Raw genomic sequence first — 24,806 nt, 5'->3', positions numbered from 1 at the left:
TAAAAAGTCTTCCAAGCTCAAGATGTGGAAGAAGGGGACAGGATGGCAGGAAGGTCCACTGGAGACCTTTTAGTGTCTACTGATATGTCTCTTGAGATTCCTAACCCCAGATCTGGGAAAATTGCCAACCATCACACTAATTTTGTGGCCCACATTCAGAATAGAATTAAGGCTTTAAACACCTTCAAATTTGTGTATCTTTTGGATTAGTTATGCTGTTAGGCAGATCATCCTTTACCATCCTTCCCAGGTGACAAGAACTCAGATGTTCTGTACTTGTTGGAACCAACATTGTAAACTGCTTTTGTTAAAGAGGAACAGAAATCATATGTATTTTTGCTTACAATATTATAACAAAATTTGCTTACAATATTGCTTACATATTGCTCATAATAATGTAAGTTAATTTGGAAATAGTCTTGGCCAAATGCCACTGACCATAATGAAGATAATATACTATTAGTAGTATACAAAATTGGTATATTTTTGGAAGACTATTAGGCATTATAAATAAATTTTTGAAGTATATACCCAATTCTAAGGTTTTATTTCCAGTAGAAGTAAAAGTTCACAGATACATTGATACAATAGTGATCAATTCATAATTCTTTGTAACAGGAAAAAATTTGCCATTTCTGTCAATTTGTGTAAAGCAAATATCAAAGAGAGTATAAGTTTCAGAAAGAATAAAAAAGAGCTAACAGAGGGTACTTCTAGGGTTCAAGAATGAAAATCAAAGAAGGTGGGTATTTTAAATCCATGTAATGATTTTCTAACTTAAAAAAAGATACAGCTTTATTTCTCTTATAGTTAAAAAATATGAGATTAAAATGAGTAGAGCTAAAGAGAGAAGAAGTTTTGTGGGATGTATTAAAATTAGAATGATTATAGCTTAAGGAAGGGAGTAGAGACAACTGTCTGCATTTCGCTTTGCTACTATATTATTTGAATTGTTTACAATGAACAAACACTTTTTACTTTTTACTTTTATTTTTTTCCAGCCTTATGGAGATATAACTGACATATAAAATTGAGCACATTTAAGCTGTATGGCATGTCGATTTGATACATTTATATATTGCAGAATGATACCACCATAGCTGTAGTTAACCATCATGTCATGTAATTACTTTTTTTTGTGGTGAAAACATTTAAAATTTGTTTTCTTAGCAACTTTGAGGTATTATTATTATTAACAGTGATCACAGTGCTATACATTAGATACTCAGAATTTATTTATCTCTTAATGGCTTGCACTCATTGACAAACATCTCCTCAGGTCTTCCACCCCCTACCCCCAACCCCTAGCCATTGGTAACCACCATTCTAGACTGTATTTCTATGCATTCAGCTCTTTAAGATTCCACATATTAAGTGATGAAGTACAGTATTTGTCTTTCTCCATCTGACTTATTCCACTTAGCATAGTGCCCTCAGGGTACATTCATGTTGTTGTGAAAAGCAGAATATTCTTTTCATGGTTGAATAAGACTCTTTTATATAATACACCACATATTCTTTATCCATTGACAGACATTTGGGTTGTTCCCATGTCTTGGATATTGTGAATAATGCCGCAGTAACATAGGAGTGCAGATCTCTCTTTGAGATCCTGTTTTATTTCCTTTGGATATATACCCAGAAGTAGAATTGGTGCATCATATGGTAGTTCAATTTTTGATTTTTTGAAGAATCTCCATACTGTTTTCTGTAGTAGCTGGAACACTATTCCCACCAACATTATAGAAGGTTACCCTTTTTTCCACATCCTCACCAGCACATGTCATAGTTTGTCTTTTGGCAATAGCCATTCTAACAGGTGTGAAGTGATATCTCATTTTGGTTTTGTTGAATTTCCCTGATTATAAGAAATATTGAGCATCTTTATATGTATCTGTTGACCATTTGTATGTCTTCTTTGGGAAAATGTCTAATCAGATCTTCTACCTTCTTTTTTAAAGTTTATTTATTTTGAGAGAGAGAGTGAGAGCACATGTGCATGTGCATTCATGGGAGAGGAGCAGAGAATGCGAGGGAGAGAGAGAGAATCCCAAGCAGGCTCCCCGCTTTCAGTGCAGAGTCTGACATGGCTTGATCTCATGAACCATGAGATCATGACCTGAGCCTAGATCAAGAGTTGGACACCTAACTGACCAAACTACCTAGGTATTCCAGATCTTCTACCTATTTGTAATCAGATTATATTTCTCCTATTAAATTATATTAGTTCTTTATACATTTTTGATGTTAACCTTTTATCAGATATATGATTTACAAATATTCTTCTATAGGTTGCCTTTTCATTTTGTTCATGGTTTCCTTTCCTATACAGAAGCTTTTAATTTGATGTGGTCCTACTTGTTTATTTTTGCTTTTTTGCCTTTGCTTTTGGTATAAATTCCAAAAAAAACATTGCCAGGACTGATGCCAAGAGCTTACCCCTTATGTTTTCTCCTAGGAATTTTATGGCTTCAGATCTTACACTCAAGGCTTTAATTTATTTTGAGTTGATTTTTGTGTATGTTATAATAGTTCAGCTTATCTTTTGCATGTGTTATCCAGTTTCCTCAACTATAGGCAATTAACTTTTTTTTTAGAAATAAAAGTGCTTGGATAATAATAAAACATGCTCAGTAAAATGGGTTTTGTCATTATTATTATCTTAAACCCTAAGAGGGAAAAACAAAAAAACAAAAAACAAAACCTTTGGGTTCAGAATAGCTTTGTGTGGAATACAGACCACATTATTAGAATGATAGTGATATCCAGTTCTGAATTGCTCACCATGTTATTTTAAATCTGTATGCTCTTACACTAAAGTTTGTAGTGAGTCATTTTATTCTTTTATAGAAGTTAGTTATAATCTTATCTTTGTAAGCACAACATGGATTCAAAGAGGAATGATGTTACACAGAGAAAATGCACACTTTGCTCTGTTGCTTAAAGTATCCTTTACAACTGAAAAGAATCCATAAGGCACTTAGTCCAGAAGTCATTTCCTACTCCTAAAGCTCTGTTTTAGTGCTTCATTGATATATAGCTCCCTTTCAATGGGAGGGACAGTGAACTCTTTCTAGCCAAATTATTACTGAGATGTTCTACCTTAGGCTTCCAAAAGCTGTTTCTGTCACAGGTATTTTGTTATATTTCTGTTATTTTTCACCATTGAAATTTTTTATAAGAGAACATATACTATGTAAGTTCATTTTAATATATGTATGAAACTCTTTCTCTATGTATGTATTGAGTCTAGTCTGGATCAGATCTTGTTCTAGGATTTGGTATCCTTCTCTCAAGCAATGATATATATACTGTGGTCATCTACATAATTTTCCAAATAAGATTGAGAGTAATAGATGAATTTATTTTATAATACCTCAGGCTCTAGAGACTTATCTAATTAAAAATAATTTATATGCTAGGGAAAAATATATCATCAAGGAATTAATATAGCAACATAGCATGTTTTTGCATTGTGGTCTATTTGGCCTGATATCAAAGTCCTGCCATTGCTTTACAGCTGTGGTCAACATTGTCCACCTGGGGGAGAAAGTTCATTCTAAGGGATATAGCTATGTTAACTCAGACTAGAATCCAGAATTGTTCCCTTTCAAACAAAAGGAGGATCAGAAATGCAGGTGATGAGTGGATTCTACCAAAGGGCTGAAGTTGTCTGAAGGATTAAAGGTGGGCAATGCACAACACTACTAAATAATTGGCCCCCAGTCAGAGAATGAAAAGAACTTGAAGATGATAAAGAGCTTGAAGAGTAATCGGGGCAAGGTAAACTATCCAAACACACATAGTTTCTTGTTTCTGAAGCTAAGCTGCCTATGTGTAAATCTCCCTTTGCCAAAGTTTTTCTATGCCTTTTGGTAAATTCTGCAACTTTAGTCCCTTTCCATTCTTTCATATGTAAAATGAGTCTTATTATTAATATCAGCAAAGTATTTGATAGGAGTATTTTAGGGATTAAATGAGATTAATACTCATAAAGCACTTAGTATAATATTTGGCACATAGTTAAGACACAAAAATATTAACTAATATTACTACAAAATAGTAAAGTGTTCTAATAGGTCAGCCAAGTGATGGAGTAGAAGAATCCTAGAGTATATGAAATGTGGAAATTTGAGTAAGCAGATAATTTGTATCAGAAAATTTTTTTCAGGAACAGGGTGCATGATTTCTATGGATCTATCCATAGAATGGATATGGATATGGATAGTGAGGCCACTAGACAGGACGGTCAAAAGGGAGCTACATGGGGAATGTGGGCAGAGTGTTTCCCAACCGTGTAGTTTGAAGCTCTTTATCCAAGATTATTCTTTTTAAAAATATTTTTAATGTTTATTTATTTGAGACAGAAAGAGAGGAGGGAGGGAGGGAGGGAGGGAGAGAGAGAGAGAGAGAGAGAGAGAGGGAAAATCTGAAGCAGGCTCTAAATTCAAAACTGTCAGAACAGAGCCCCACATGGCTTGAACTAATGAACTGAGAGATCATGACCTGAGCCAAACTCAGATGCCTTAACCAACTGAGCTACCCAGGTGCCCCTATCGAAGACTATTCTAAACTGTACTTTTACAACTCAGTTTTGAGAGTCACTAACAAAATCGCATAGACAATAATTAAACCAATGAGAAAAGGGAAAGACAAAGAAGGTCAGAGCTTCACTAATAGCAGTGATAAACTAATGCTGGGTTCTGAGCATTAGGCTAGATCTGCATAAAGTCTTCACTTTCAGGTCAGGGCTGATTCAGGGACTGGGAAGAAACTTGTGTGTTTCAAATGATCACAAAAACAAGGACAGGAGGTATACAGAGATTGAATACCAGGTAATGACTCACAGTGCGTGACCCAATGCAAAATTGGGAATATTGATAGAATAAAGGCAATGCTTTTTGTTTTGTTCATGTGTTCAAGTTCTCTCATTTGTCCATTTCTGTGCCTAATAGTTTCCTTTTAGTAGGTCACATTTCTATTTGGTAGACTGGAAGAGTAACATAGTCCAGCTTCCTAAGTATTTCCCTGGTCTTTTCAGTATAAAAGCACTAATATTCTGAATGGAGTTCCATTAAGGCAGCTGGAACACCTAAAGAAAGGGCACTTTGCTTCCCTCTTTACAATCAGTCTGTTCCCTATAAAGATGCAAATTGGAGTGCTAATAGCAATAACTGGATACCTGTTGAAAACTAAGAAGATACCAAGAACACCCATAATTTCTGATTTCCACTGAGTTCATTGTTCAGCTGCCTTTCCTTATCAGGAACGGCCTTGTATTAGAAAAACACAATGGCCATATAGTCATTAAATCTGAATAAAATATTCCATGTTTGTTAAAATAATTACAGAACTAATATGTTCTCATGTTGATTAGTAAGCATGTCTACTGACAGTGGCCTATCCAAGTCACTTATGTTTCTGCTCCCTAAGACTGTTGGCTGTGAATACAAAGACTTAAATTCTGAAAATGTATACATTATATGGAATTAGAGCATTCAGCTCTAAAAGGGAGAGTGTTACTTTCTTGTGAAAATATCACTATAAAAGGTAAATATGAAATCATTCACTTTACACAAAAATTAAACAAGATCTAAATCTGACTTTTAAAATATGGAAGAGTTAGGGACAGGGAGTGAGGCAAATCATGAGAGACTCTGGAATACTGAAAACAAACTGAGAGCTGAAGAGGGAGGGGGCAAGGGGCAGGGGGATGATGGGGAGAGGGGCCCTTGTGGGGAAGAGCACTGGGTGTTATATGGAAACCAACTTGGTAAGAAACTATTTAATTAATAAAAAAAGAATACCACAAAAACTTGACTTCCATTCCATAAATTAAATAAGTATCTATTGGTTATTTTTACTAGAAGAAGACTAGTTTAATCTTCATGAGTTTATTTTTTTACTCCAGCCTCCAAATGCATAAACATATGTAGTCAGGTTTATTGTGCAGTTTATAAACACATTATGTAATGACATGATTGACTACTTTAAACATCTGGCAATAAATAGTTGGGCCTGCACTTAAAACAGTAATAAGTCTTCCTTCAGCATTTCCCTGCTATCGTTTGAAACTATCATTCTCCTGCTGTCTTACATTGTGACTGTTTCGAACAGGATTCTAAATAAAACACAAAATTAGACTTAAAAATGTTTTTTATGTCATTTTACTGTAATATATCTTTTCTGCCTGAAAAATTGATAAAATGGGTTATCTGGTGATTAATAAATGCCCTGTTTTTTTCTTTGGGTCCTATGCTTAATAAGTGATTGAGTTTGCCAACTTGTTTTCAACTGGTTTTCCTTGGAGGCTATTTTCATATTGTGGCTGAGCAGCTTTACATTAAGAAGAGGTAGGGGGTGCCTGGGTGGCTCAGTCAGTTAAGAGTCTGACTTTGGCTCAGGTCATGATCTCAGGGTTCCTGGGGTCTAGCCCCACGTCAGGCTCTGTGCTTTCTGGTCTCTCTCTCTCTGACCCTCCCCACTCATGCTTTGTCTCTCTCTGTCTCAAAAATAAATAAAAAACATTAAAAAAATAAAAAAAAAAAACCCCATAGAGGTAGAACTGACAATTTAAGATCTAAATAAGAAGGCAATGTGAAACTTCCACAGTTGGACATGGCACTAAATGTGATTCTCTTTGTATCATCTGATTGTTTTTATAGTTGGTGTGAATTTGTGTTCCTGACAAGGATTGATGGGCTAAGTGTTACCGTCATGATGTACTGCATTATTTATATACAGCAGCCAAATTCTGTCTTTTAGTTTGTCCTTTGCTCTCAACAGAGCAACTGAAGTATTCTCTGAAAGAACAATTCACAGGGTTTATGATTTTTGCATAATTAGAAATATAATCTTAGAGCATAAAATTCAATAAGCTATCATATGCGTTTTTCAAAAATTCAAAATCAGCCAGGTGTCACTCCTTTGGCTCTGTTGGCCATCATTACACCTATGTGACAAAACAACAAACCCAGATTGGTCCTCTACCTGTAGTGTACATCCAGGTATTGACCTCGAAGCTGATACCTCATTGGGAACTTGTTGCTGCAATCAATTTTTGTTTTCAAACTCAACTGAGCCCTCAGTGTTTTCTGCCAATCTTTTTTTCTGAGGCCCATCAGTCATATTTTTTCATACTCACTACCCTTCTGAGTAATCCTTCTCTACTGTATCTTTAACCTCTTCTTTATAGTAGCCACTTCTCATTAGCACCAATACACTGTTAGATTTCTGCCATTTTAAATACATTTCCAACCCATGTCTCCCACCTGATTTTTATTTGGATATCGTTGACTTATGGCAGGTACTGATCTTTGGCACAGGGGAGATAATTCGGTAAGTTAAAATGATTATGACCTTAGAGAGTTTGCATTGAAGAGTGTTTGCAAGTTCATATGGCTTCTAGACTGTTTCCAAACACTCTTCTCAGAATTTTTGTTTAAATCTCCATGATTTAAAAAATCACCTCTGTGTTAATTTGTCTCTAGCCCAAACCTTTCTCCCCAGGTTGAAATGCATAAAACCAAATTCTCATTGAATCTCTCCAACTGCATATCTGTTGGCATGCATTTCCAAAATGGAATCCATCATCCCCTTTCACCTCCATCCCCAAACTTGCTCCTTACACCATGTTTTCCATCAAAATGAAAGGCAGAATATTTTGTTCAATTTTGATATGTGAGTTTAATTTTTAGTTGTCTTTCCTTTTCACCATCAGATCCATAAATTTGTCTCTCACTGTATCTTTTGGGACTCACTTTTCTCCATGTCTCTGGTTGATATTCTAATCCATGTCTGTGTGCCAGAATAGCATCTTCCACTTCCTAACTGGTCTGTGACCCTTATATTTGCCTCCTTTTAATCCATTCTCCACACTACAGGTAAGGTGAATTACCTAACATCCGAATCTTGTCAGCCTGGTTAATACCCTTAAATGGCCGCCCTTTCTGTTCAGAAATGCCCAGACTCCTTATGAGTGTCTTCAAGACCCTGGGTATCCTGGCCACATTGTATTTTTAATCCTCGCCTCTTGCCATTTCTGCTCACTTTTCTCTGTAGTCCAAGTGAGTTTCTTCCTATTTCTTGAACATATGCTATGGCTCTACTGCCTGCACATGCACATACTTTTCCCTCTGCCTCCAATCTCTTGTCCCACCTCATTGCCTAGCTGGTTTCCACTCATTCTCTCATCTGAATTGAAGATCACTTGCTTTCAGCAAGGCTTCCTAAATCACAGTTTTGAGTTTGGTGCTCTGCCCCGCCCCATGCTCCTTTTCACACAGTTTTTGTAGACATAACATGCAGTAGTAACTACCTGTCAACTTATGTGTGTCTTTCCTTAAACTCTAGAGAACAAGTAATTGTCTACCAGAGGTCCTATAGTGTGTGCAGCAATTATCACTTTTAATGAAGCATAAATGGGCTTCAGTAAATATTGACATGACTAGATGGATATTCTTCACAGGTAGAAATAATATAGTCAACAATACTTGAGAATTCTATATGGTTGAATTTTCTGGTTATTTTTAAAGTTTCAGCTAATTTGATAGGAATTCAATATGTTAGTGTTAAGTAGTATCCATTCTAATTTCCCTAACATACTGTGTAACTTTATTTTACAATTACCAATTCTGGATTCCTGTAAATAATTTTTTCGTAACTCAGAGTATAGTAAGAAAGATAGTCAAGTATTTTTCTTCATTTGCTTTCCTCTCAATTGAAAGCAAAAAAGTATGACGTGTCTTACTTCCATCTTTCCTTCTTCCCCTTCTTTCTTTCCTTCCTCACTTTATGTTATTTCTTTGCTCTTCTTTAATAAGCTGACATCTTTGGATAAGATTTTAAAAATGTGGAGAACTGGGTCCCACTATCAGGCTTTCTGATTTAATTGGACTGGGCATCAGGAATTTGAAAAGCTCCCCTGTGATGGTAATATACAACAAATTTTGAGAACCACTGGGTTAGATCATTTCTGATATCCCTTTCAATTCTAAAAACTCTAGATTTTGTTATTTTAAGGGACTCTCCAGAGTATTTTAAAATACAAAATATGCCCAAAGACTTTCTTCAAAATGTAGAGACTGAAATAGTTTTGTCTTTTCATGCAGTTAGCCTTGATTGAAGCTGTGTGTTAAAGGATGCAAAATTCACATTGTCAATACTCAACAATTTTTGCTAATTTTCTTATAATTGTCTTCAGTACTCCCTTAGCATTTAAAACCTTATCTAAAAAAGAAAAGCATCTCTAGATATAGTGCGATAAACCACTGGCTAACAGCTGAGAGATAATCTGGTTTAAGTTGGCTGTAGCGTGGCTCTGAGTCTAAGAAGTTTTTTTGCTTAGTCATTAGATTTGTGTCTCCTATAGCTAAGTACAGTCATTTTGAGGCCCCATGGACACTGGGGTATAGAATTAGATGGTCTTTTATTGCAAGTATGTTCAGTGATTTCCCAATAAAATGGCCAATCCTATCAATGTAGATAAACTTCTTCTTATTGGCATTCTTAATTTAATTCTTTCTCTCTTCCTCCTGATTGCAGTAATAGTCTGAAATATCAACTAGACTTTATTTTTTAAAGCACATATGAAGCTAACAATCAGATCAAACCTTTTTAACCAGGTTTTCTTGAAATTTGAACTGCCACACTAATAAGCTTTAGTTTATGAAAGAAGCCTTTAAAATAAAAATCTGTGCATCAAACTTCTTAGAACCTACAGCAATGAAATTTCAATATTCAACACCGCAGGTCTCTCAGGAGGCCCCAAAGTAAATTGAGAGACCTATTGTTGATTCAAAAGTGACATCTATTTTGTTGTGTAAAATTTCACTGGCAGTAAGTGATAAGGGGGCTAAAATTTTCCGTGAGTAATTTTTTACCAGGTAGAGTATGCAAATTCCTATGAACTTTATCTCATTTTAACTAGTGTTATTGCTCACTTGTGTACTATGCTTGGCTCATTTTTCCAAGTACTCTGTTTACAGATTGGTTAAAATTCTAATTTGTGCAGTTGAAAACAAATCTTTTATTTTCTTTCAGTTTGTAAATGAAATGATAGGAGTATAGCTACCAAGTTCAGTGGGAGAACAATAAACTGAAGATGAGGTTACAGTACACAGATCAGTATTGTCATAGTTGTGAAACATGAGTTTAAACATGAGTTTCTCACCTATAAATATGTTGAATAATATTGTTCACATTTAGTGTGGGGAGATAGTGAAGAAATTAAATAATATTTTATATTGGTGAGGTAACTTGATTGAGTGATATGTTACCATTTTATTTTGTTTTTATTTTTACATCTGTATACAATTGTTTTACAGAAATGAAGAGAGAGCAGGGTAGCATCTAGCACTGCTAAAGGAACAGAGAAAATGGAGAGGCATGCATTCCTACAAATGAATTATTGCTACATTTACATTGCCACATATATACATGAATACATTAGTAGTACTATGTAGATATGTTAATATGTAAAAGAGATCAATATACAAATATTTAAGAAGGCTAGCATGTAAATACAATAATATATTTTCAGTAGATGTTTGATAAATATTAAGAATAAGCTTAGCAGAAATGCCCTTGATTATCATGAAGACAGACAGTCAAATGTGGAGCTTTAAAGTATAAATTGTCTTGGAGAGGTGGTGGTGATGGTGGAGGGCACTTAAGGGGAAGAGCACTGGGTGTTGTATGGAAAACAATTTGACAATAAAATATTATGGAGAAAAAAAAGTTTAAAAAAAAGAAAAAAATAAAGTATAAATTGTTTCCTACTAAAATTGTATTGCTGACGAAAACCGTTTAGTGACATTTTGTACCATGTCCCAAATGCATTGGCCTCCTTTCCCTTTCTTTCTTTTTTTTTAAAAAAAGGCTTAACCGACTGAGCCACCCAGGCGCCCCTCCTTTCCCTTTCTTGAGATCATCATTACTCTCGTGCCTTTCAGTAGGTCAGACATATGCTACTCCCAGCCTAAAGGACTCTTCCTTAGGTTTTAACATGACTGGCATGTGTTCATCTTTCAGTTTTTAGCTCAAGTGACACCTCCTTTGAGAAGCCTTTTTTGACTGTTTATCTTAAGTAACCAGTTCTTTTTACTGCCCTTTTCGCCTGTTCTTCTCCTGTACCTCCTTCCCTATGGTTTTTATTACAGTGACCAATATCTTGCTTTCTTACTTGTAAATTTTTCATTATGCATTCCCTTCACCATAATACAAACTCTGAGAGTACCGGCACCTTATGTGTCTTCATCTAGACTGTATTCCCAGCCTCTACAGTGTTTCCTGGAATATCAATACATGATGAATGGATGAGTGATTCTCTGATCTGTGAACTGGAGAGGGGCACTAGCATATAAAGAAAACCGAATGCATAAATCATCTGAGAGTTAAAACATGGATGAGAATAATTAGCTGTTCTGTCTACCTGATTCCCAGAGTACAGCCAACATAGAATTTTCTCCCTTACTTGGCATCAGAAGTTGCATAGTTATATATTGAGATCACAGAAACACACACACACACAGACACAATCACATCACAGTCATAAAGGCAGAGATAGATACTAGGCTTTGAGGGTTTTTATTTTTTTTGCATCATCTTCATCTTCTGCAGTGCTACATGATACATTATAGATGTCTATACACTTTGCTATCTAGGCTAAACAACCATGGGTTGCAATTTAATAATGAACCATAATAAGGCAAATAACCTTGAACAGGTGACTGGCAACATGTGGTGGGCCAGCGAGGAGAACGAGGTTGACAGTGGACTCAGACAGGATGGTCCCAGTCCAAGCAGAACTCTGGAGAGCAGGAGAAAGACCAGCCAAACAGAAAGTTAAATTTAGCCTGCAATGATTTCTTGCCCCTGGGAAAAATAATTGCTTCATCCTATTGCCAAAAGGCAAATCGGCATCAGCTTAATTTGCCTGAGTCTGCCATAAACTGCAGATGGAATCATAAAACATAGTTAGATTCAAATTAAACACATCTGTCCTAATCTAAAGCAGGTGAGGCCAGCCAGCCAAGAAGCATCAAGGTACAACACTGCACACAGATTACAATATGCAGAGGTATATTTTAGGAGCCTGCTGACAGTGGAATAAAGAACCATAAAATTGTGTATTGCCCTATTTTCCTATACTGAGCCTTCCTTCTTATACTGGTTGCCATCTTAGTTTTTAAAAAAACTCTACCAACACATCCATTGAGAAATAAACAGACAAAAAGCAGTGATTTGAAGGCCAGGAATCTCTTGCATTTTAATCAGGATTCTTACCTGAGCTGATGCTTTCTCAGGTTAATTGAAATGATGTGGACTCAGAAGTCCCTACAGTGCATTTTAATTGGACTTGAAATTTAAGCTTGAGGATTTGTTTCTACTTAAGGCATCTGTACAACCCATTGAGATAATGGGTAAGTAGAGAAAACAGCAGGCTCAGATATGACCAGATACTTGACTAACGTAACTGCGTAGCCAATCCTAACTAAACTAGAACTTATATGAGAAAGGGGGCTGTGGCACCCATGGAAGCACACTGCTCCAATGTCTCTTCAAGAAAAGAAGCTGTCCAGTTTCAAGGATTGTAGTTAACCTCCATCAGTCCTCTAAAGCACTCCCAGGATCTCACTGGAGCTTTAGAGCCGCCCTCTGCCTGGGCCACCTCCAGCTGGTGATTGGACATGGCAAGGGCACCCGTGCCTGGTCATTCCTGCCCTTGGAGGATTCCGCTAAAGAGTAATCTTTGCTTCCTACTGAGCTGGCTAAGACTTCATGAAGTCTGTATTACAGACTGAGTCTCCCTCCCTGAATTCTCCTTCAGTCTGGGTGCCCCCTCCCCCCCATTTCCTTTCACAGGTGTCAGATCTGCCTCACAGGATGAAGGCTTTCCCTGCCCATTTCTGCTTCCTCCTCAGTTATCTTTCATGGGCATTAATTCTTCATAAACTTGTTACACTCTTAATGTTGTCTTAGCATTTACTTCATGGAGAACCCATCTGACACAGGGGTGCATTTAGTAATTAGAGGTGGAGAAACAGATTTAAAGCACAATCTACAATAACCCTAATTATGTGTAATGGGCTTCTGCTGTCTACCCTTTACTTTATCCAAGACCAAAATTTTGTTTCCTGTTGACATAGTCCATCTAACATGGGTCCATGTAGGGACCTTTATTAATCCCAGACACACCTTGACATAAGAGACACTGAGTGAATAAACTAAAGTGGAAAGGGTCTGGCCTGGAACTAATTTCCCTTTTTATTTTAAAAAGTTTATTTATCAGAGAGACAGAGAGGGAGAGAGAATGAAAGTACAAGTGCGGGAGAGGTAGAGAGAATACCAAGCAGGCTTCAGTGCTATCAATGCAGAGCCTGATGTGGGACTCTTACTCAAAGAGTGAGATCATGATGTCATCCAAAACTAAGAGTCAGATGCTTAACAGACTGAGCCACCCAGGTGATCCTTCCCTGTTTCTTCTTTTTTTTTTTTTCTTTCAAGGACTCTTCATTATTTTTCCTTACTTACTTGTTGGTATAGCCAAGGACCTCTCCTTTTCTCTCTCTTCCTCTGCTTTCCCTTTAAAGACTCACTGAAATACAGTTTTCACATCCACACTTAACAATCCTTGTTGTAGCAAAGTCTCTCCATTTCCACATCTGCTTGTTCAGTAGCTTTATAGGGCACTTTCATTTTGGGTGTCCTACGAACTTCTCAAATGCAACAATTCCTATAAACTTAATCTATTATACTTCCTTTATTCTATTATTCACCTCCTGAGAGGTGACCACTCAGTCATACAGACAGAAGGTCTAGAAATCAACCTAGATATCCTGCTCTCTCTCAATCCTTACGTCAATTTAGTCACATTCTTGTGTTGATTCTACCTCATACATTTTGGTCAAATTTATTACCAATTTACTACCTTTCATAAAGACACTGAGTAAATATCAATAAGGTGGAAAATATAACATGAATTTTCACAAGTGTAATTTATTAGATTTAAGTAGACATAAGCAACAAAGAACAAAATGTACAAGGACAAGAGAGAATAAACAGGTCAGCTAAACAACAGCTAGTGTCTGTAAGATCTAGTGAGAGATGAACACATCATCCTGTCTTATTTTGACCAAAGAAGCATCATATGACTGGCAAACACACCTGGTCAAATGGTAGAAAACCGATTAGATTAAGTATTATCTTCTAGAAAGGGTAGCACAAGTGCCAAGAAAATTTTCTTAGGAAACCAAGACTTCCCATCATGATGGGATAATCTAAGGGACTAGACATTCCAGCCTCATGAGGCCCTCAGTTTATCAGGGCTGTAAGCTCATATCAGTTAATAGCCTATGCAGGGACTTGGTTATAGTAGTGAGAGCGATAAGAATGAAAGGTACATGATATTGGATAAGTGTATCAGTGTAGTCTGTATGCCTGAGAACCTCTGGGATGTCACTCATGCCTTGCCTTTCTCCTGCAGACATTGCTTCCGTCAGTACAAATAAATCAATATAAACATCTACAGTGTGCCTTGATCTGTTGACATTGCTGCACCAACAGATCCTGGTCTAGGGAATATAGAACTCCTCTTTTTGTAGTACTGACAATACACAGAATTATGACTGACATCTCACCAAAAAATTGTTTGGGTGTTAATCCTCATATTCATGTAATGTACAACGTTAGAAGATGACAGTGTTGTCAGTCTGACTGTACAGAGCTGTGTTGCTTTGCTCATGTCTAGGGATGATCTCACTTTTCAACTGGTGATTGCCTCTTTCTAGAAAATCTCATCAATAATGTCTTTGTTTCTAGATTAGTTATCTGGGGGGGAGGAATTGTAGTGATTTGTGGGGACTTTCATTTCCTGTTTTGTTATCTAGTATTTATTAACTGAATTGGGATTAAATCATGCTTCCATTGCTTTCTCTGTTAATAGCTATCTCTGAAGAGGGTTAAGAAAAATCAGTTTTTGCTGGGACTATTTCAAGAGTTTAATGCTTAGTCCTTTTGCCCCTAACCATGACTCTTTCGTTTGATCCAATACAATACTGCCTGAGTCATCATTTCAAAACACACATGTCTTCATATACTTTCCCATGTACAATGTCCTTTTCTGGTTTTCCAGTGCTTAAAGAGAATCTTAAAATTTTTTGCCACAACACATAGGCCTTTATTTATATGGCCATGCTACTTTCTGAGCTCCATTCTCTATATCTCATACACATGTATACTGTAGTTATAGTGGCCTGCTTGAAGTCTCTGGAATAAGCCATGATCTTTTTCCTTTGTATAGGCTGTTCCTTTTGCCTAGAATGCTTAGCAGTTACCCCCTCCTCTGCTGTATCACCTTGCAGCACTGAATCCTTACTAATACATATATATACATTCTCAGCCATTCCTAAATAGTCTGTAGTCTAGCCATACTAAATTCTATGGTATTCCCAAAACATAGTCACTTATTTCATGATTCTCGTTTCCAGTATTTTTATCTATCACCTTAATATAGCTAATGACTTGTTTTATAAATGGGACCAAAATCTTAACCTCCATTTTTATTTTTCTAAAGTATAAGAATGGTTAGTCTACAAAGGTTGGAAATAATTCATGGGAACGCTCCTATAAGGGAATAAAGTTCCCAAGAAACACAGAGTAATAGGAAGTTGGGACACAGATGCTTTTGTAAACTTTAAAAAACCTCCTTCTCTTAATCCAGGAGATGGCACTTTCCCCTTTCAAGCTCCATTTAACTCTATGTTTTTTTTTTTTCCTGAATCTGATTTACATACTCTCTGTATAATAAAACCACACTCTTGACTGTGTTTGAAGCCTGCTTTTCACTCCAGACTTAATCAAGGCTACATTGGGCGTGTCAGGCTGTTCAGAGATAATACCCTAAGACTTCTGGAAGCCCTTTTATTGAAACTGAGGGCATGTCAGACTGTACCTGAATTATGTGAAAAGTTTTCACAAAGGCCTTCTAGCCACATCCCTAATTTGATATTTATGTTGAGAGCATGTCTTTCTGACAAAGCTCCAGGTTTAATCTTTCACTGGTTTGGGCATTGAGATGGTTTTGGTGTTATTTGTTAGTTGGTTGGTTGGTTGGTTGGTTGGTTGGTTGGTTGGTTAATTATCACATATTCTCCTCTCTGTATTCCTTTTCTGTACTTTCAAACTTATCAGTTCTTTATTTAGCATGTCTCTTTCTTATAGTACCTTATCAATGCAGCTATTAAAAGCCAACTGACACTTTAACATTCTGCCTGAAAATCTCATTATTCATATGTAAAAAGTCATTAGGTATATTTCTGTCACTAACGTTTTCTCAGGTAACAACCTTACCAACTGCTTTTCTCTACAGAAGATAGATAGCCTCACATTTTTCCTAGCCTCCTCTAGACATTTGCTCAATGCCTTTCCACCCAGTACCAAAAGCAATGCCACATATTCTAGGTTTTGGTTATGGCATAACTTATTCTCTCTACCAGTTTCTTTCTTACTGTTACATGTTTCTCTCACCTCAGGCAAACTAGCCTGAATTTATTCTCATGGCCCTGAGAGGTTTCTAAGAAGTAGAAAGATTCAAGTGCTTTTTCAAACCTCTTCTGGCGTCAAGTCTGCTAACATCCAAGCCCAGATTCTAGGGATCCAGAAATAAACCTCACCCCTTTAGTGAGAGAAATTGCAGAGTTACAGAGTTAAGTGTATGGACTTAGAAAGGTTTTTTTTTAATTGGAGTAATTAATAAACCAGTAACAAATCAGACAATATTTTATTGACATGTAATGGAGGAGCCCCAAACTGAGTTAATAGCTTTTAGTGTGCTATTTGGTATGCCATGTTTGATTAGAAAATTTCAGCTTATGTTACATACCATGTCTCTGAAAAGTACAAGGTTTCAAATGGGTCTTGCAGACCTTATCTGTAAACCTAGATAGTATGGTGACTCTACTAAAGGAAGATGGGATATGAAATAGTACACCTCAGTGCCTAAAACTGCAAATGAAATGTCATTCTCTGTTTCTTTATTTCTCAGGTGATATTTGTGATCCCAATCCATGTGAAAACGGAGGTGTGTGTTTGTCAGGATTGTCTGACAATTCCTTTTCCTGTGAGTGTCCAGATGGCTTCACAGATCCCAACTGTTCTAGTGTTGTGGAGGTTGGTAAGTGCAAGATTTAAGCCTTTCAGTAGTTATGCCCTTTGTTTGCCTGAATGACTGTGGTATAGCATGGATATTCTACACAAGGTTGCTATGTGCTGCTAATTGGTTTATTCCTCTATTACTCTCAATTTTATAATTTCTATTTTATAATTAAATTATATTTTTATTAATGGTGTTCTCAAATCATTTAAAAATACATTTTCATGCTTAACACTATATTTCAAAGTCACTACAAGTACTACTTTAATATGATAAGTTTCTTATCTAATATTGATATGCATTTAAAAGTTTATTCTCACTGAAAAATAATTCCTAAGTCAATTTATTTAAATTAGTCTCTCTAAATAAAATAGAACTTGTTTTAGTGATTGATAATATCCATCAGTGTTTTGTAGCTCTTCTAATCATTACTTTTCCAACACTGTGAATAAGTGAAAGATGATATTTCAGCTGCATTGTTCCTCAGAGTCTTCTCCAAAACTTTGTTTGCAAATATCAATTAGTCATTGATCATATTTCAAATTTGTTTTCATCTGTGAAGTACTTCATTGGCATATATACTTATGGATTCAGGATCCAATTGCCAAATTGTTCCCATTAAGGAAATAGCTGTGCTTTAAATAATTTAGCACTGTGTAAATTTGTATAGAGATTTTCTCTCTGATTAAAGGCAATGTCATGATTAAGTTTGAAAATTTTCTATATTTTTTCACATCAGTACCAAGAAAAGTAAACCATAGGCCATATTTGTTTAACATAGGAAAACTAAATGTGCTTTGGGTTAAATTTCTATCAACCTGCATAAACCTTGGAAAATTCAGAGGTTTGCTGGCCTTGAAAATTAGTTTTGAAGAAGAGAAGTAATAGTGTCTGGGGTAAGGGACCAGTTTGCGTTACTCATCATTGTATCTGGTACACCTAACCTAGTACCTTTATGCATCATAAAAGCACAAGAACTATTGATTGAATGAAAGGTTAATTAAATAAAACTATTAACTTGCCATTTTGACTACTAGTTATTGGATTTTAGTGTGCTTTATTTGTTAAATGTGTTTCCCTTGTCTTTTATATGATATTAGTATGACTGAGGTACATGAAAAATATTATTATTACAGAAAAGTACTTTGTTCATTTAATTCATTTCAAATTTAATTCTCTTCTAAAACTTTTATTAACTCACTGCTGTTTCAGGGGTTTGATACAGTGCCATAGAAATATAACTATTGTAACCATCTATAGATATGTATGGTGAGTTTTAGGGTTTAATACGAGAGCCATATCCTCAGGAAAGTCTCTATCTCTGAAGAAAATTACAGTCCTAAATATTCCTAACAGGAATAAATGAATAAAATAAAACTTTAGTGTTATATTATAAGCCCACTAACCCAAAATTGACAGTGCCTTACCTTTTTAGTATATCATGTTTTTGTTGCTATTTCTGAGAACCAAATCTGGAATTAAAAAGACAAATGTCTTAAAATAATTTAAAGATCAGTATTTTCATAGATTTCTTAAGTAAATACTTGAATTCTTTGGTCCATATTTTAAAATTAACTCAGTTTTTATCATTTTATCAGAAGGATGAGACTATGAGCAACAGCACTTTAAAAAGCAGATACACTGTCATATCCCATGCAGTGAGACTGTGGAGAATCAAATGATTATAGAATTAAGTTTTGCTCAGATTCATTACTATATGTTATTAAAATATTTGCGACATTCAGAAATATGTAGTTATGGTGTATTATCTAAGCTATAGTCTTTATTATATGTTTTAAGCCACCTCGCTCTTCCATGGTATATATTTAGGAACTGTTATATATATTTTTTTATTTTATATTTGATTTGTCATTCAGCAAAACATATTGGTTGCACTAATTCTAAATAAATATCTTGGTTCTATAACATCAAAATTATAGAAAACAAGCACCCTAAAAGTTTTAAAATGTCCATAGTTTCTTATATGCAACTTTGTTATATTCTGAAATCATTTTTTTTTTAAGTGAGAAAATAAGGGGAAATCAAACACAATTGTCAACTAAGACACCTCTTTAGGACAGACATGTATTTCCTTACATGCCTTTCTACTACCCCTTTCTCAATTCCATGTTTTCTTGCATATAATGAGGGGAATCTGAATATTTATTAAATAAAAACATGTATTAGCAATGCTTTTAATACCTATCCTACTTGAGGATTTTTTCCCCATATTTTTAAAACTACTTCCTGGGACAAAATGTATGAAACATTAGATCATTAAAGACCATCCTGCATTTTTAGTTTGAAAAAATCTATTATTATTTTGGTGGGACATTTGTTGTTTCCATTGCTTTATGCAGCATCAGTGCAGAAAGCATAGAGTTACTAGAATTCTATACAACCCACTCCTTACACCCCCACAAAAAAAGCTGTAGTTATTTTAACGTAATATATTAAAAGACAGAGATTTGCGCTGTCACCATTGCTATATTTTTACTTACATGTTAATCCCCTAAAGATGCAGATGAGTCACAGCATTCTTCTAAACTTTAAACCATATACGTTTTGTGATTATATGAAGTTTTAAATCTTTATTATTAATTTCCAAAGGAAAGAATATATTTTTGGTATTTGTTTTGTTTTGATCCCAATTTTAAAAATTATTTTTACTCTGTTTATTCTTAAACAATCAGATAGTGTCTTCATTATAGTATATCTGGAAAGGAGAATTTCAAATATTCACTATTCTTAGAGATAAAAATCACTTCTTGATTTTACCTCAAACCTCATTATTTTGTAGTAACTTTAAGTTCTTGATGCTACTTATTCCAAAAGAGATCCTCATCCAATTTTGTACTTTCATTCTTCCATCCCAAAGCATCTAGAGTCAGATAAGCACAAAAAACTTTACTGCATTTGCAATCAATCCTCATATCACTTACGTTCGTATATTATGTGTGGAGGCTTGGAGAAGTTGACTCAGATTTGTGAACTGCATTCACTAGACAACATTGCTTTTATTAGATTTAGTTCTTGGTCTGTCTCTACACTCCAATATCCATCTTTTACTTCTATCTGTCTTTCTTTCCTTATCTCTTTTCCTGTCTCTCTCTCCCACACACTTCTCCCTATATTGACATACCTCCACAATTCAATCTTCTCACCATCTTAAAGTTATTACAACTCCCTTTTGATAGCTGCAAAAGGCAATAGGAAAACATCACTCTGATCAAAGAAAAGGAAACGAAATAAAATAACACACAAAATAACACACAAAATAACCCCTCCTTTACATCCTCAGATTTGAAGACATCAGCCAGGTTAACCAATGTTTGCACAGATGTGCACTAGGTGCTGTCTTTTTCTCCAGGGGACTTGTAGACAGACCACCATGTGCTAAGCCCCAAATTACTTCCCAATTACCTGCTTACATTCTTGGATGGCACTATGTAATTTGGAGGCAAATGTTGACACATTTATTTCATATAGAAATTTCTATTACCAGTGAATATTTTAGAGTCCATATGTGAAATTTTTGGAAATTATTAAACTGTCCAAGTTTTATGGCATAATTTTCTTCTGTACACTATAATAATAGTAAAATGTAAAATAATAGCAAGTGTAAACATTTGCAACTCAAATACATAGTATATTAATGTAACCAAAGAGAACAAAATAAGCTATTGACTTAAAAAATCTGTTTTCATATATTCTTAAATATTTATTGAATACTTGCTAAGTAATATTTACATATCTGATGGAGTGCAATGGTAAAAAATATTACAAAAATTACTGTCTAGCGAGGAAAGCACATAAATAAACAAATAGATGAATATTATGGCTGTTGTGATAGCAGAAGTATATGGAGTCATACGAATTTAAAGCAGGTGTCTTATCATTAGTTAGATGCAGGGAATGCATGCCTACCTGAAAAAAATAACATCTTGACATGATTATAAAAATTAATTCCAAGCTAGCAAGCAGAAAGCTAAAGTATTCAGACATTGGAAATAATTTTTAGAAAATATCAGAGATAAGAAAAGTCATAAATCATAAGCTGCAAGAAATTCAGTGTGGCTAGCACTTAAAAGGAAGACACATAACAGCCCAATGCATCTGGAGATGGCAGCGGTGGCAGATTCTGCATGATGTTTTAAGGAATTTGGACTGTATACTAGGATATGCAGAGGATTTGTACTGTTAGAATTGGAGGAATTTGCTTGATATAGTTAAGAAATCAGATAGTTACTGACAGTCAGGGACTGTATGAATCAGCCACATGGAGAATAATGTTTTTTTAAAAGACCAAAGAAAGGAAACTGATGAAAGTTCATCAATATTTGAGCAATAGAAAGAGAAAGTTGAATCTATACAGGACTCTGAGAAGGAGTGGTCAGAAAGACAAATGAGAAACCAGAAGAGTGTTGCAACCCCAAAATGAGAGGTAAATCACGTGTTAAGGAAAGTATGAACAGCAGTATCAAATATAATGGAGAAATTGACCAAGATAAATATTTACTTTATCTGTGACTGAGAGATGATATTGCCAAGTTCAGTTTTGCTGGATCTGTGGACAAAAAGCTAAATTGTGGCACATGGAAGAATTAGAGGTAAGATTTTCTAAAAGTGGCTAGGAAAACAGGGAAACTTCAACTTGATTTAAAAAAATATCTCTTAAAAACCTACAGCTAAAATCATATTTAACAGTAAGAAACTTGAAGTTTTTCCACTTGGATCAGAAAAAAGACAAGGATGCTCCCTCTCACTATTCCTTTTTAACATTGTTTTGGATGTCCTAGGCAACTCAATAGGACAAAGAAATGAAATAAAAGGCGTACATATTGGGAAGGAAGTAATAAAAGTATCTTTTCATGGATGACAGGATAATCTATTCAGAAAGAAATCCTAAAGAAACAAACAAAAAATTCTGGAACTAATAAGCAATTTTAGCAAAATTCTGGAATGCAAGGTTAATATATATAAGTTAATAATTTTTCTGTAAACCAGTAATGAACAAGTGGGATTTGAAGTTAAAGACACAACAGGCAGAGCACAGAGAATTTTGTGCATGACATTATAATGATGGATACATGCCATTATATGTCTGGCAAAATCCATATAATGTATATTACCAAGAGTGAGCTCTGCTGCAAATTTTGGACTTTGGATAATTATGATGTAAATGTAAATGTGGGTTTATCAGTTATAAGAAATGTACCGCTCTGGTGAGGAATGTCAATATTGGGTAAGTTATGCATGCCTGGGATCAGGGATTATATGGGAAAGCACTATACCTTTCTCTATTTTGTTGTCAACTTAAAACTATTCTAAAAAATAAAGTCTTTAAGAATGGTTGTAACATTTATCAATTTATCTATTTATTTATTTATTCATCCATCCATCAAATATTTATTGAATATTTGCCAGACTGCGTTCTTGGCACTAAGGATATATAACTACTAAAAATTTGGCTTTGCCCTTATAGATCTTCCAGTCAAATGGGGAATTGGGCAGTAAACCATCATACTTCCCATGGGAGTTCTGTAATGAAAAAAAAAAAAAGACAATGTGACATAGAATTAGAAGAGATATAGTTTTAGGAAAGATTATTAGAAAAGACTTAGACGTTTGTGTTTAAACAGAGTGGAACTGAGACAAATTCATTTAAAAGGGATGGAAAGGGAAGACAGTCATGTGAAAGGGGAGTTTGGACTAAGGGAGGTTTTCCCTTTAAGGTGGAATTGCATTATCATTATGATTCAGAACTATGACATAAAACCTAAACTTGTATTTTACTAAGAATAAACTCTGTTAGATGACTCATATAGAGATTTCAGTATTATTTAGCACACATTTAACTATCAGTCTGAAAACCAAAGATGTAAACATTGGAATCTGGTAGCAATTTAAAATCCATCATCACTTTTAGAAAAAAATTCCAGATACCTCTGTTATGAGAGTAGCTCAGTACAGGATAACAATGACAGTGAATCGTTGCATTTATAATTCTTCCCTTTTATCCTCTCTGTAGTTACACTGGCTTCTGACCAGATTTTCTTATTTAGAAAAATTAACAAACATGAAGGTGCTTTATTTGTCCTGTTCTGTCTTTTCCTGTCTTCTTCTATCCTATTCCAACCAAACTCATTTCCTTTGGGAACTGGTATTCCTTTTCTAACATTAATTCAGTTTCTTTTAAATTTGTGGCCCTCAAATCCCATCACTGCTCATCTGTCCTCCTGCTTCCATTTCATTGTAAGAAATTGGTTACATTTACCAGGCTAAATAAAGTCTCAATATTTTTCAACAAAACTCAACAATTTTCACTGTGTATCTTGCTCCCAAGAATAGGTAAATTCATGTTTACCTTTGAGAAGGTGATCACTGTTGGGGTGCCAGGGTGGCTCAAGCAGTTAAGCATCCAACTTCAACTCAGGTCACGATCTCACAATTCATGGGTTTGAGACTCACATCAGGCTCTCTGCTGGCAGCTCAGAGCCTGGAGCTTACTTTGGGTTCTGTGTCTTCCTCTCTCTCTGCCCTCCCATGCTCACTTGCTCGCTCACTCTCTTTCTCTCTCTCTCTCCATCAAAAACAAATAAACATTTTAAAAAATTTAAAAAGAAGGTGATCACTGTCAGAATATCAAGTAGTATAATAGAAGCTGACGCTGTCTAAAAGACTTCTTGTTAGTGATCATGAAATATCAGAATGTTAACAAGCTTTAAGTAGATCTCTTGGGTAGAGCAAGGCTATTTTTAGATTTCTAAACTTTGGTTGTAAAATGAGAGATTTGAAAAATTTCAGTTAAATTATTTATATATTAGGTAAAATTATGAGTAGTTGTCAGGGGTTTTTTTCCCCCTTAAGATTACTTCTTGGAATAAGGAAGGATAGCTCATGATTGAATCCATGTTTCTAGAAATTATCATAATGAGAGCTATTCTACACAGACTAAAATAGTTTCTCAAAAGCTGCTAGCCATGGGTGATTGCTAAGAAATTTCCTGGTCAACTAGACTCAGGGGACTCATTTTTCAGAGTTATAGCTATATACTTTTCTGATAATAAGAAAGATTAAATATGTGTCATATAAACAACAGAATTATACAGTTAAGGTGGTAGATTTAAGGGTTAATCATTGCCATATGTTGTATATATTACAGAAAATTAATTTTGTTTTATATATGTAAATATTTCTATAACATAGCTTATAACCAATTAGGTTCTTAATCTTAAAATGTTTCTATATTTTATTGTTAATTACAATGATTAGAATTTGTTAGCTTGCAATTCCAAGCCCTGACAATCATATATTAACTCAGAAAATAAACACAGAAAAGAAATCAAAGAACCTTAGAAAATATCAAGTACAGAAATCCTCTCGCACCTAGAAGAAAGGTAAGGGCCAATTTGTGGTAAAGTTTTATGTGTAAGAAAATGCAATAAATTAAAAGAAATATTAATGTATGCCACTCTAAGTTGTCTTCTTTTTTTCTTTCTTTCTGAGAGTGTACCCTTTCTATTGCTTGGGTACAAACACTTTTGTGAATGAAGTGATAGTGGGTGTGTATCATTATGCTTTTTCTGCTTAACAAATCATTACAAATTTAGTGGGCTTAAATTCTCATTTATCTCTCAATTCTGAGAGTAAA

General features: G+C 35.0%; 1 protein-coding gene across 3 annotated transcripts in view; it reads left to right on the top strand.

The window, feature by feature from the left end:
- EDIL3 (EGF like repeats and discoidin domains 3) overlaps window positions 1-24,806 on the top strand; it is a 399,456-nt gene that overhangs the window by 92,969 nt on the left and 281,681 nt on the right. For all 3 annotated transcript variants that reach the window (XM_029942553.1, XM_029942554.1, XM_029942552.1), the window contains one exon: window positions 17,045-17,173. In XM_029942553.1, coding sequence (XP_029798413.1) covers window positions 17,045-17,173 — 129 coding nt within the window. The remainder of the gene's footprint in view (window positions 1-17,044; window positions 17,174-24,806) is intronic.

The sequence above is a fragment of the Suricata suricatta genome, chromosome 6 (assembly GCF_006229205.1).
Source record: "Suricata suricatta isolate VVHF042 chromosome 6, meerkat_22Aug2017_6uvM2_HiC, whole genome shotgun sequence".
NCBI lineage: Eukaryota > Metazoa > Chordata > Mammalia > Carnivora > Herpestidae > Suricata > Suricata suricatta.
This window is presented reverse-complemented; position numbering and strand designations above follow the sequence as displayed.